Genomic DNA, 14607 nt, shown 5'->3' on the forward strand with positions numbered 1-14607 from the left:
GTTGGACGCTTAACCGACTGAGCCACCCAGGCACCCCTAACCTCCTTTTGAAGCAAGTTCACTGTAAAATATCTTATGTTTGGGTTACTTATGAGTAATTAATCAAGAGCAATTATTCTAAAAGTATTATATCTGTACTTTTTTAGGACAATGTACATGACTTTTGGTACATAATTTGACATGCAAGCACCTTTTATGAGTATCTATTATAAAGCAAGAGATTTACTAAGAGGCAGGAAGAAAGAAAAAGCAAAGAACACCAATCTTTAGGGAACAAATTTATTTTGATTTTTCTGAAAATATCAGGAACTATAAAAACAAACTAAATATTTGGCCATACCAAAAGCAAAATACAAGTAAAAACAACATTTAGAAATCATGTGTGACCTTAAACAGGTTTCAAGATACTAAGCTTAACACTCTTTCCTCCACAGAGCAAAACAAGTTTACTAAACCACAATACTGGAGTTTTTTTTAACTGACATAACTTAAAAAAAAAAAAAAATTAAAAGAAACCACTCAATTCCCACCCTGGAATCTCATCATTTATAAAACAACATGCTCAAATGTCAGTGACAATAAAGTTGGGAAACCTGAAAACATATCAATGAAGGAATTCAGATTCCAACAGAACACAGTGCTTTACAGCTGGGGAAGAATAGCTTTTGTCGCACTCAGGTCTTACCAAATACAAATAAATACAGGAAGATTAAAAACAAACTACTAAATCGAAATCTTTCCGTAGAGTAGCAGCTTTCACAAAGTAAAAGGAATCCAGCTCTGCAGAGTTAGATGTTCTAAAAGCATATGGCCAATTTTATTCCCAAAGTCCCAGAGTCTTGCACTATCAAAATAAAAGTATCTTTGTCTTGGAGCAAGTCCAATGAAGGCACCAAAATCCTATCCTCCGTGTTCATGCAAATGAAACTTAAAATGCTCTTATCATCCTTTCAAGATGACCTCAACCTATTAAGAGTTAACACTTTAAGTATCTAAAGATCTAGAAGGAAGTTACAGCCTCATCTGCATTACCAAGGTCCAGTCTTTATAGCTTTTGCCCCTCCCAAATCCTTCTAGTCTGGACTCCTAGTTTAGGAGGATAAAAATACATTCCCGTACTCCCTAGCCATTAAATAAACACAGACACTGGTGCAGGAAGACTCAACAGTTGTAATACTACTGAACTTTTTAAAACTTAATAAACCCATCTCCAAAAGTGAATTTCACAGCCTCTTAATATTTGTTCTCAGTCTGGACTTAGTAGCAGCCCTCTTTGGTGTCATCTCTTCCAGGCTTTTCAGTGGTTTTACCCTGGAGAAAACCTTGAAAAAACTTCAAATTACAGGAACCCGCATGGCTTGGGAGTATGAGCACTATACGAATTTGTGTCTCTTGTTGCGCTGGCATACTAAAGAAACTCAGAACACTAATTCTTCATCACCAACCTTATCAGAAATGTCTAGTTCTTTGCCTAGAATGGTCCTCTTCTATCTCACACCATGCCTTCAAAAATTGCAGCACTGGACCATCAGATTTGTAACAAATGTTAATAAAATGTAAAAACTGGCATAACAACTAAGTAACAGAATCACAAAAAAATAGAAAAACTTCACAAAAACAATTCACTTCTAAACCTATAAGACCCATGTTTTTGCAATGTTTACAACAAAGTGGGAAGGGACAGCTGAGTTGCAACACATAAAAATTCCTTCCCTAGAATGGAAATTTCCCTATGACTTTCTCTTTTAGTTTGTTTGCTCCCATAAATCAGATGGCAACACAGAAGGGGCGGCTGGCGAAGGTAATCTGGAGGGAGAGGCCAACACTATCTTCCTTCCACCCTCCCCTCCACGAAAGTGTTCATCATTATCCATACTTCTCCTAGCTCAACCAAATGCATGTAGGCCTAACTGCACCCTGGCATAGGGGGCTGAAAAGATCTCCAACAGAACTGTTAACGGGGCTGCTCAATCACTGTTCACTATTATGAGTTCAGCATTATGCAGCGCACAAAGGTCAAAAACAATATATTTTCAGTCACAATTTTATATGGAATCCTAGCAATATCTTACCAACGCCATCTGAGAAACCCACCTGCAACACCAAATGAATTTTTTTTCCTTATGAGAGATCATTTTCATTTGACTCAGATCTTTCTGTGACTTGACTTTCAAGTTCAGGTTTAGCTCCTCCCTCATTCACCACTTGTGTCTCAGATCTTGGTTTTGCCTGCCCCAGTTCCTCATTATTTTCTGGTACCACCTGCTGGTTATTTGTTCCTTCTGCTGGGTCATGTTGATTTAATTTGTCACCAGATTCCAATTTAGCTTCTTTCCCATTTCCTGCTTGCACTGGCTGCTTTGGGTTAAGTTGTGATGGGTCCTTAACACTCTTCACCACCTCCTGGAGATTATACTTTCTGAACAACATATAATCTTTGACAACACTCAGGCAACAGACAGCTTTAATTATTTCTACTACCACCGTGTACTGTGGATTGGTAAGATCCACTTTATTTTCCGAATTGAGGCTGCCTACTATTCCTGTAACAAAAAGAAGAGGGAAACGTTTAGAGGGAGAAGGATACCATGAGGCTTGACAAATACAATCTTTCATCTTTCTGTTTGGGACTTGTTATACCAATATATATACTAATCTACTCTTCTACATGGACCTCAATCAAATTCTTTGAACTCTGGGCCCCTAGGTGGCTGAGGTCATGATCTCAGGGTCCTGGAATCGAGCTCCGTATTGGGCTCTCTGCTCAGTAGGGAATCTGCTTGTCTCCCTCTCCCCCCACCCCCAGCTCCTGCTCTCTCATGTTCTCTAATAAATAAATCTTAAAAAAAAATTCCGCAAACTCTTTCAATAAATAAATACAAATGAAATCCTGAGACATTTAATGAGTACTTTTTTTCCAAAGAAAATTCAATCTTGATTTGGAAGATTTCATATCTACCTACCAGAAAGTCTCATATCCAACATATCAAAATCTGTTAGGTTTGATATTATTTTAAGGATTTTTTTTTTTTTAATAATCTTTGCCCCCAACATGAGGCTTGAACTCACAACCCTGGGATCAAGAGTCACATGCTCTACTGGCTAAGCCAGCCAGGTACCCCTATTTTAAGGACATTTTATTTTATTTTTTTTTAAAGATTTTATTTATTTATTTGACACACAGAGAGAGAGAGCACACAAGTAGGGGGGAGCGGCAGGCAGAGGGAGAGGGAGAAGCAGGCTCCCCACTGAGCAGGGAGCCCTATGCAGGGCTCGATCCCAGGACCCTGAGATCACGACCTGAGCTGTAGGCAGACGCTTAACGACTGAGCCACCCAGGTGCCCCTAAGGACATTTTAATATACTTCTTTTATACCCAAAATTATAAGCCTTAGGTTGTAAAAAAAAAAAAAAAAAAAAAAAAAATTCACAAAATCAAGAAAAGTATTTAGTATTACATACTAATGTAAAGTCACTAAGAAAAACATACCTGCCAATTCTTTGATAACTTCTTCTCTATTCATGTGACTGTTATTTCGAGATTTATATACAATCTGAAATGTCCCTTTGTTTGGAGCTTTAAACCAGGGTTCCAAAAATGTTTCTGCATATTTTTTCATATCTTCTAAGAAAGCCTTGCATGTGCCTGAAATGGGTAACATACGTAGAATAACCCGAGTCTTCTTCTTCTTGGTTTTGTACATATCCTGGAGAATATGATGTACCAATTTCTCAGGTTCTAAAGGAAAAAAGAAAAAAGCACAAAGCAAACAAGTAAGTTAAGAATAAAAACTCTCGGACATTTCAGAACCTCTTCAAACTCTCTATAAAATGAATTTTCATTGGCAATGACCTATTGTCAACAGTATAGTAGAAGAAATTATCATAATGAATGTTAATAAGCCTAATCAAACATTTTTCCAACTTTCTTCACTGCCTATAATGATTATTATTATATCTAATAAGTTAACTCTTCAGCATTGTTACTGTTTTCACTAAAAACAATTGTTCATGAAGACATTGGAGTTAACATTTTTGTGATGTCTCATTTGTCCAACACTTTACTGTTTTCCTATAACAATAGCAAGTACAAACATTTTTTTTTTTTTTAGATTTTATTTATTTATTTGAGAGAGAGAATGAGAGACAGAGAGCACGAGAGGGAAGAGGGTCAGAGGGAGAAGCAGACCCCCTACGGAGCAGGGAGCCCGATCCCGGGACTCCAGGATCATGACCTGAGCCGAAGGCAGTCGCTTAACCAACTGAGCCACCCAGGCGCCCCAAACATAACATTATTAAATAGTACACTTTTTTACAAAACAAACAAATCTGCAAGTCACTTTAAAAGATTTAATTCATCCATTAGTTAATTTTGTACAATAATCTAGATCTCAGAACTCAGAGAAGCCCCCAAACTATGAATTACACAAGATCATGATATGGTCCTTAGGCCATCCTCACTACCTACAAGTCTGTTTGGGGCTACTGAGTGTTTTCAATACTTTTAAATTAGTTAACTGCATTAAAAAAAATCTAGGAACTTCTCCAGATTTCCAACCTCTTTTGAAAAACCAGAAGATCTGGCCCTGCAGGACTATATTCCAGATGCCTGGAGCCATTCCAAACTGGCTGGCGCTGAAGAGCAGCTTCTCCTCTTAAACAGAATACGTACTCTTGTTTCACCTAAAGTTACATACAAAGAAAGTGGCAAAGCCAGGTTTCCACTCCTAAGCCAATGTGATGTTCCCCACCCCATTCTACCTTTCCATATGCCTAGTGCTAGAACAGTGAGGAAAAGATCAAATGATTAACTGAGCTGTAACCATGAAGCCATTTTGTAGGCAGTGTTCTGAGGCAAGGAGATGTCCAGATATTATAGGCTCAATAATCTTAAGGTTTATTAGTCAGACACACCTATTCCAAGTGTCCTGATGAAGACTACATTATTTGCTCCACTCTCCACTGACTGGAATCTTCTTAGCTTCATCTCTGTTGATGCTTTAATGTCACCAACTTCTTTCTTCAAGGCAGCCTCCATGTCATCATCTTCTCCCTCACTTCCAGAGGGCTGCTGCTCTTTGTCCGTAAACTGCATGAAACAAATGAGCAGAAACGCAAAAACAGCTCATGTGAAAAGCTACAGTTAACTACCTATGTTAAATCTCCAGTGGCAGATGGATCAATACTGACAATAAAGCTTTTTATTAAGAAACTGACACATCGCTCCCTACAAAATGTGGAGGAAAAAGGGAGTTCCCTCAGACTGGGGCACATATAATTTGAAAATGCTTTCAAAAACATCTTAACATTCTGGGACACAGGGTAATGTGCTCACCAGATGAATTAATTCAAGATAGGCCTTAATCCCATCACTAGATATCTTTGTGCCTTCCTTTTGGTGAGATTATGATGAAGGAGCAGAAGGAAAAGGAAAAAGCCCAACCTGACACCCCGCAAACCCCAGCTCCCTCCCAGGTGGGATATGTGTAATATCCCTCAGGCACTCCTGGCTGCCCTAAAGCTAAGGGAAGGAAAAACAAATGGTTAACTAATAGAGATCACAGTCCTGCAAGACAGGAATTTCCCTCAGCTTACAAATGTTTTAGGTGATTTACCAGGAAAAAAAAAAAAAAGCATTCTTATCAACAACCTAACGTCCAGAAGGAAACTCCCAACTATCTTACTATTGAATGCTTTACTAGAGGGGAAAAAAAAAAATCCTAACTTGATAATCGGAAGGTCTCTATTATCTTGTAGGTCGTCCCCTTTAGCATACAAAAGTTCTTTTGAAAACCTCCCTTTTCCTTTACCTCCCCCAACTTCCAAGTATATAATCAGTCACCCCTCACAGCCCTGGTGCAGCAGCTCGGTCCTGTCCCCGTGCTTTAATAAAACACCATTTTGCACCAAAGATGTCTCAAGAATTCTTTCTTGGCCGTCAGCTCTGGACCTCACCTACATTCAAAAACTACATCAATTAGACCCAACAGTTATGGCATAAAAAAAAACCCTTGCTTCTATTCTACCAAGGAACAGGGAACAGAAACAGTCAAGAATTTGTTCAAGGTACCAGTGTAGACAGGACACTCACTTGTTGCCCATTTCTCTGCCCCACCATTATTAGTTTGCCAGACAAGCACTAATAATAATTAAACACATTTATGGAAACTTTATTATATGCCAGGATGTATTTTATATACATAAGCAACTTCTCAGCCAACATTAAGTACACATCATTTTTCTTTTTTATTTAGCTTAGCAAAATTAAATAATATACCCATGCCCAAGCCCTAGAACTAGTAAATAATGGAACTTGAATCCAAATCCCCCCTGTATTGTCCTCCCCCTTTTAATTCATTGAGGTATTTGTGTATGTATTAGTCCAGATCCTAAGCCAAGAATATAATGATTTCCAAACTGTGATGAGAAAATTAGGTTTTAGGTGGTGTGAGTACGAAAGTTTTTACTTTTTAAATTGCATTTACACGCGCATTTGAAAAACAACTAGCACTAGTACTAGACCCACTATTTCAGAGACACTGCTTAGGGCAAACATTATTACAACCATGGTGTAAAAGTCGTGGTAAGCTATGACAAAAACTATGAGGACAAATTAAGTTTCCCTTATTAACTTGGACCGTTTACTTAACCTTCAGTATCCTCGTGAACACTACTTCACAAGCCTATTGTAAACGTTTGAGAGCTTCAGCTTTGAGAGCACAACACCTGGACCGCAGAAGCAATCTATAAATAGGAGCCACCATAATTACTAATGGGGTGGGGGACCCAAACCTGCAAGTTTTTTAAGCACACGACCCGGCAGGGGTCTGCAACCCAGATAAGGCGAAGCGGCGGCTACACAGGCGAGGCCACGCCCCTTCGCCAGCTCGGCCACAAACGCGCGCACGCGCATGAGGAAGCCGGCCTTGCAGCAGTCCCTCATCACTGAAGGGCCGCGGCCCGTACCTTTTCCGGCCCATACATGTCGTCGCCGTACTCGTTGAGCAGGCTGTAGGCCTCCTCCACGCATTTGCGTTCGTTCATGTTGCAGGTAATGAGAATGCCCTGTAGCCCGGGTTCCAACTGCCGGGGCCCGCCGCCGTCGCAGCGCCGAGCCCGCTTGGCCTGCACATACTGAGCTTTGCCTTTGCGCTTTCCGCCGCTAGACTGAGGAGGCTGCTGGACGGGGGCCGCCATTGCGCGTGAGAACTGAGGCTAGCGAGAAACGTTGTTTCTCCACTCTTCCCGGCTTCCTCGCCTCTGCTGGCGCGAGCTGGCTTGCGTCATGTGCGCGCGACGACCTCCCCTAGTCCCGCCTCCAAGTTTCATTCGGTGCTGCGCGGGGTCCTAGAGCCGGTGGGTGGCCCGCTGTGGAGAGGTGGTGCGAGGCCCGCGTATCGCGAAGGGTGACCGGCCGTTCCTGCTGCTCCCCAGCCCGTGTTCGGACTTCCTGGGAAAGCGGCCTTCGGGTGGAGCCGGGCTGTAAACTTACATGCTGGCTTCCAACTGGATGTAGATCGTGCTTATGAAGAACCGTTTCATTTACCATTCGTATTCATTGATTGATTCCGTTAATATTTATTAAGTACGTATGTGCTAGTTATGAACCTAAGTATTAAGGTTGGCAAAGCAAGACACACTCATATACATCTTGTCCTAGGCCACTGTTTCTTAGAAGTCACTGGGGGCCTTCCAAGCCATCCTACTTATTTTTTGCTCCTGGTGAAATGTGCGTAATCAATAGACTTTAGTACTCCTGTTGAAGGAGCCTCAGAAGTACAAAGAAAGGACACAAAGTAGAAGGAACTCCTAAGTCAAGAGACTTGATTATCAGAATGAGAAATATAAAATAGAGGGAAACCTGGACAAACTTCTTAGCATTAAATTGTCACTATGGGAACATTTTAACTTGTAAAATATATTTATATTCATACCCAAGATATTGTCCGTATCAATTTCTTCACACACTTTTGTTTGATGCTGATGTCATAAGTGACATTTTGGTGAGTTATTGTTCCAAGTGCACTTGGTTTGGACAGGAAATCACATCCTTACTTCTGAACAAAATCATGAAGAGCCAAAAGGGTTTGTCCTTTGTTGCCCTAGGAGGAATTATTAGCTAATCCAGTGACCCAAAAATGTGGAGTGGATGGTAGTAGAAAGTCAGAAATAAAGAACCTCTTAGTTATTGTAAGGTCTGTATCTCTCAGATTGACATTCTTGTGACCCCCATGACAAACTTTTGCTGATATGAAATAATAGTCTAGAAATTCATATACATATAAAATAATTTTTGCTAATAGTAAGGGAAAGTATTCATCTTCTTTTCTCCAATGAAATATATCTTGCTGTTTTCTTTTCTTCGTATCTGTCCCCCAAAATATTTAAGAATGCATTCATTAGTCTGGATAGGTAAGGAATCCCTTCATAGTTAACATCATAATATTCCCCATACCCTAAATTCAGGAATCCAACTCCTTATACTTCATGCAATTAAAAGTCAATTTGAACTTTATAAATCCCTTGTGTTGGTGTTCCACCTTTGACAGTGTATCGCTTTGTGAGCAAATGCAGGAGTACTGTGCATTTTACTGACCTAGATATTTCAATCTCACGTTCAGATTTAATTGTTATGTATGAAACAACAAAATACTAAGAAAAGGAAAAGTAATTAGCCTGATGTTGAACTTGATGGTTAACTGGGTTTTTTTCTTCACTATATGTATATGTAAATATGTATGTGTATGTATGTGTATAGTTGTATATATACATACATGTGTATATATATGTGTATATATTCTTTCTATAACCTTATCTTCCCTTAGGTTCTTTTCCTTAAATTACTAATATTAATACTAGTGTTCCTGATTAGTGCTAGGTGTTAACTGCCCTATTCCACACTGCAGAGTAGGACAAATGGAAAACATTCATTACCCTTTCAGGGTGCCCCATCTGGGCAAATATTGAAGCAATTTCATAAGAAATGGAATCCTTGAGGAAGTGTTTTCCAGTATGTCTTTATTTAATACTATTATTCTAGGGGATGAAGGCAGAGAAATAATGAGAAGACTGGCGTAGAACACATACAGTGACCACCTATGACTACTTCCTCTTTAGTTTTTGTCTACATTATGGCTGACATTTTTTGTTTTTGTTTGCTCAATAAATGAACCCCCTTCCTTGGGGAGGAGGTGGAATCCATCATTGGATGAGTCTGAGTGGAAAGCAGGGCCCACCTTGTGTCATGGAAGCTTGAAATATCAAGTATCCCTTCTTCCCACCCTGTAAGGTGAGCACCTCACCTCAGCTTCATCAATTGGATTCTTCTGTCTGGGACTGAGAAATTGGAAGCAAATGTGTGAAGAGGCAGTGCCTGTTGAGAATTCATCCCACCAATTGCAGCGGCATCCCAAATCCAGTATCAGCAGCTCTGCTGCCACTCCAGAGGTGGTGGCAGTGCCAGACTTTCTAGAACATTGATCTAGTTCCAGCCTCCTAGCTCCCTCAGCCATCCTTCAGCCTTCCCTATAATTCCAGCCTTACTGTGCCAGAATATGTTTCGATATTCCTTCAACCAAGAATGTTGGCTTCTGTGTTTCACGCTGCTTTCTCTGAGGTCTTCTTATCCGTAACTTCAGCAGCTTCAGCGAGTTCTTCCCATACTTCCTCAGACACAGAGTTGCTGCCAGATTTGAGCTCATACAAACCCTAAAAGAGGTAATCTGATATTGCACAAGGGGCACTGAAATACTAGTCACTAATCTTTGGTTCTAACCCCGGACCTACCACTATTTCCAAAAATCTTGTTGTCATCTTGTTTTTTGCTTCCACCTAGATAATCAGCACGGCCTTTACTTTTCAGAATGGAGATTGCATAGCATCAATTTCTGGAGGTCCTCAGTTGATTATGAACAACAGCTTCATTATGCTGGCATTGCTGGTGGTATTTAGAGGTATATTGCCGAGTGAAACTCGTTTTTATTTTTCTTTTCATCTTCAGTGCCTAGCATAGTGCCTAGTCCATAGTAAGTACTCAAAAAATGCTACTGAACATTTGAACTCAACCCAAAAAAATGTTAATAAAGGAAAAAGGTTAAGACTCATGCTATTAAGAAGGGAAGTATACCAAATCCAGATCCCATTAAGCCCCACCAGAGGAGCTAGAAAAGAAGCTAGGAATTAAGAGAGAGATTTCCCTGGCAATGCTGGAAACACATTTGTGTACAGTTTCTATTTGTGTGAACTTTCACCTCCTTAGGTTACCAGTCATGGTCAGTGGTCTGGTGTCTATCTTTGGGCACCAAGGGCTCTGTGAAGTGGCTTGTGATGGTTTAAGGAAGGAATGGAGGAATGGTTTAGACATTCTAAATTTTCTTTCCCTTTCTCTTCCTAACCTTAAAAGTTACTGCCATGTAATTTCTACTGGTATGTTGAGGACAGAATCCATCCTGGTCCCAAACACAGATAGCAGACACTCAAAGATTTTGTTCGTGTTCTGACTGCACTATCCATCCAGCATTTCCTACCTTATTTTCTTGTTACCCAGCATTTTCAGGAGTTAGATGTCTTGACCCTGTAACCCTGGTCACCTGCTGATTTGATTTCTCTACACCTGCCACCTTCACAGTTGGTATTATGTGTATGATCAAGAGATCAAATTCTAAAGCCAAACCAGGTTCAAATCCCAGTTCTGCCATGTTCTGGCTGAGGGACTCCAAGCAAGTTATAAGTCAAATTTCCTCATTAGCTTAAAAAAAAAAAATGTATTTATTTATTTACGAGAGAGAGAGAAGGGGTAGAGGGGAGAATCTCCAGCAGACTCCATGCTGACTGCAGAGCCCAACATGGGGCTCAGTCTCACAAGCCTGAGATCATGACCTGAACCGAAACCAAGAGTCAGATGCTCAACTGATAGAGCCACCCAGGGGCCCTCCCAAATTTTTTAAATGGAGGTAATAATAAAATATCCATTTTCTGGGTTATTGGGAGAACTCATTAAGATCAGGCATGACGAGTGCTTAGTTCATAGTCACAGTTCAGTCAGTGTGGACTTAAAAACAGCTGGTTTGGGGCTCAGTTGTGACTCACTGAAGTCTAGTATTTTTGGTATTAGTATCCATTCTCCAACCCAGTCCCCTGAATGCATTATTTGTCCCCTAATCTCTTATCTCAGTGTGTCACTTATTGAAAGCGAAATTTAATCCTTCTAGGAAGGAGGCCAGAAGGGAAATAAATTTTAGAAATAATACAATGTGAAGTAAAATACGATAAAGCACATAACACCTGCATGCCCTTACCTCTGCCAACTGACTCCTGCCTCGCATTGGATTGAACGACACCCTACGCCTTTCACCGGCTCTGTGCCCACAGCACTTGTGCCACATGTGCACTTTCCTCACTCCCACAAGTTGCACAGGAAACATGCCCAACAGCCTGAACCCCAGATTGGAGCCTGACTTTGAAGCCATGTGGACTTGGGTCTTTCCCTGGGGAAGCCACATTGGGTCTGGCTCTTTGTTCCTCCCTGCATCTTGGCTCAGCCCTGCTGGGTGTCCTGACTTTCTTTCTTTTTTTTTTTTTTTTTTAAGATTTTATTTATTTATTTGCCAGAGAGAGAGATAGCGAGAGCAGGAACACAAGCAAGGGGAATGGGAGAGGGAGAAGAAAGCTTCCCGCAGAGCAGGGAGCCCGATGTGGGACTCAATCCTGGGACCCTGGGATCATGACCTGAGCTGAAGGCAGCCGCTTAACGACTGAGCCACCCAGGCGCCCAAGGTGTCCTGACTTTCTGATCCCAGCCTCCCTCAATGTGCTTCATCCCACCACTGCTGGAGTCTAGTTTTGACAGGTATGCTTCTCTAAGGCAAACTTGGCATTTTATGGACATAGGTTCTTGAGGGCAAAAGTCAATAAATCTTTTTCCCTCCAATTTTCTTTTCCAGTTTTATACTCTACACATGCATTGAGTCTTTCTCCTTAAAAACTTTTCCTGAGGATTCATGGGTACTTCCTTCCTACTTCTCTGAGATTTGGTTAAATAATCTATGTTTAAATTTAATCGTTTTACTGTTTAGTTCCACTTCTTTGACCACTTCTAGGTTTTCCTCCTGCTCCTCTTTCCACTTTAGTCAGTGCTCTTAAGAATGAATCCCTAATGGTGGAATCTCAGACAGTTCACGTAAGAAACACGTAAGAAATACAGCCATTTGGAACTGAAATCGTCTATGAACTGCACACTCCACTAAGGCATAACACTAGCGCTGGTAAAGTACTAATGCAAGAAATATAAAATTCAGGGTAAGTACAGTACACATTTAAGAGTCCAGGGTGACTGAGGTTTAGAGGATCATTCAGCACAGATGAGACCTAAATAAGAATCTACATGAGTAGTCAGGTTGAATCATTATATTTAAATAAAAAGTTGGAGGGAAGTCAATGAGAATACAGCATTCAATGTACAGATGACCAGAGAGACAAGCTGATTTTAAGAATATATATGGAGAGTCAGACAGTTGTTTTGGTTTTTTTTTTTTTTTTGAGAGAGCGAGAGAACGGAGGAGAGGGAGAAGCAGATCCCAGGTCCCTGGGATCATGACCTGAGGCGAAGGCAGATGCTTAACTGACTGAGCCACCCAGGTGCCCCAAGAGAGGCAGACAGTCTTGTGTTTATATACTGACTCTACTACTTTCTAGCTCTGTGACCTTGGGCAAATTAACTGCTCTAACCTCATATTCCTCATCTGTAAAATGGGAATAGCGATAATACATATATCTTAGAGCAGAAAGTACATTCACACCCTTTGCTGGGATGGACCCTAAGGGACTCCCTCATAAGGGTTAGAGGTGCCTGGAAGAAGACCCTGGCATCACATTCCTGGGACGATGACCCCTTCTGCCTGACCAAGTGTGGAAATGAGACACATGGCAGGGCACAGAGAGTGAGACAGGGTGGACAGACAACAGAGGAGAGGCCTGCAGCCCAACACAGGGTGTTCTAAAGATGTGTGAGTATCTTGTATGTCAAGTAGACTCCCAGAAGGTACCTGGGCTTGCACAGGTAGACCCCACCGAGGATTAAAGTCACAGCCAGCATGGTAAACTCTCCTGCCCTAATCTTTTCTCCTAACCCCCAACAACAGAGTATCTAGAGCTTAGAAGTGGGAAAGGGAAAGATGTCTGGGAGACAGACAAGCCACTTGTCTCTATTTGAGGGGATACAGTGGGAGGAGTGCAGAAGAGTGGCCAGTCCTCCTGTCCACTGCTGGTCCCCAGAAGCACAGAGCAAGCCTATGTTGGGGAGAAGGGAACAGGTGCAATGTACATTGAGTTTGTGATTAAAATTTTTAAGTGGACAAACTTTTATAACTAAAAGTGATTGTGAATTGTGGGATCATCCCAAGAAGTCACTAAGAGATAGAAAAGGGATATTGGATACAGCAGGAGGAAAACAGAAATTGGGGAAAAAATTAAGTTTTGATTTAAGACTTATTTGAAAGACCTGTTACATATATATTCCACCCACTTCCCTACACACAACCCTTGTTTTGCAACACATTTGGTAACTACTTTATTCTCTATCTTTTTTTTTTTTTTTTTTTTTTGAGAGAGAGAATGAGAGCAAGCACATGAGAGGGGGGAGGGTCAGAGGGAGAAGCAGACTCCCTGCCGAGCAGGGAGCCCGATGCGGGACTCGATCCAGGGACTCCAGGATCATGACCTGAGCCGAAGGCAGTTGCTTAACCAACTGAGCCACCCAGGCGCCCCTTTATTCTCTATCTTATGTCATACTATATATTTTATTTTTATCCATATTTTATTTTTATCCATATCCATATCCATATGCTATATATTTTATTTTTATCCATATCCATATCCATGCTATATATTTTATTTTTATCCATATATTAAACTGTTGCTTTCTTGATGTGGATGCTCACCGAAGTATTTCTCTTCCTCCTGGGTCCACAGCTAGGCTAATTTCTCACCTCCCTGCAAGTGAAGATGGAGCCACTGAAATGTGAGCAGAAGTGATGATGCATGCTTCTAGGCCTAAATTCATATGAGATCCTCCACAACTGTCTCTCTCAGCTCTTTGCTCTGGCTCTTACTGTGCTGTTTGTCAGCTGGCTGATTTCCGAGGATCCAGCACAGGGCCCTTAGGAGGTGAGCTAGCCAGGAAAGCCCATCAACCCAGAACTTTTGCATTAGACTTCAGCCTCTGAGCTTTGGGTTAGTTTGTTTCTACAGCATAACTAGCCACCCTTTGAACAATACACTGGGAATCTACAGTTTGTTCAGGATGTCCTTACTCTTGTTGTTAGAATCTCATTGTCCATAGAGATGATGAACACTGTCCTTCAGATAAATTAATAAGACAGCTCACAACAAAGTGAAGAGAATATGGGTTTTGAAGTAAAAAGACCTGATTAGAAAGCCCAGTTCTGTTATTTTCTTTTAGACTCAGAGGGAAATCCTGGACCAGTGGCCAGGCTTCTGTTTCCTTGCCAGGACACCATGAAATGCCTCTTGCTCCCTCCTTACAAAATGTATATGAAATAGAATTAAAATTCTTCCGTCTGTAAGTAGTTGACAAAAGAGTTGAGACAG

The 14607-nt window shown here is 41.0% G+C and overlaps 2 protein-coding genes across 11 annotated transcripts in view; one reads left to right on the plus strand and one right to left on the minus strand.

Moving 5' to 3' along the window:
* The window catches only part of THUMPD1 (THUMP domain containing 1), a 12115-nt gene extending 4692 nt beyond the window's left edge, over window positions 1–7423 (minus strand). For 3 of the 4 annotated variants that reach the window (XR_008506109.2, XR_010411910.1, XM_054507541.2), the window contains exons 1-4: window positions 6967–7423; window positions 4915–5089; window positions 3491–3739; window positions 2095–2543 (exon numbers count right to left, since the gene is read on the minus strand). Coding sequence is in view for 2 of the 4 variants with exons in the window: in XM_054507541.2 (XP_054363516.2) it covers window positions 2122–2543; window positions 3491–3739; window positions 4915–5089; window positions 6967–7197 (1077 nt within the window). In the remaining 2 variants the exon portion in view is untranslated. Of the gene's footprint in view, window positions 1–249; window positions 2544–3490; window positions 3740–4914; window positions 5090–6966 lie in introns of those variants that run through there. The other variant, XM_045875102.3, reaches the window with a different exon arrangement.
* Window positions 6914–14607, plus strand: part of ACSM3 (acyl-CoA synthetase medium chain family member 3) — a 49026-nt gene continuing 41332 nt past the window's right edge. For 2 of the 7 annotated variants that reach the window (XM_064592752.1, XM_064592755.1), the window contains exons 1-2: window positions 6930–7051; window positions 9836–9953. Coding sequence is in view for 1 of the 7 variants with exons in the window: in XM_064592758.1 (XP_064448828.1) it covers window positions 7043–7051 (9 nt within the window). In the remaining 6 variants the exon portion in view is untranslated. Of the gene's footprint in view, window positions 7052–9835; window positions 9954–13968; window positions 14164–14607 lie in introns of all 7 variants that reach the window. The other 5 variants (XM_045875100.3, XM_064592757.1, XM_045875101.3 and 2 more) reach the window with 4 other exon arrangements.

The sequence above is a fragment of the Mirounga angustirostris genome, unplaced genomic scaffold, assembly GCF_029215605.1.
Source record: "Mirounga angustirostris isolate CCGP_5_RB_7025 unplaced genomic scaffold, mMirAng1.0.hap1 SCAF_5, whole genome shotgun sequence".
NCBI classification, from domain to species: Eukaryota; Metazoa; Chordata; class Mammalia; order Carnivora; family Phocidae; genus Mirounga; species Mirounga angustirostris.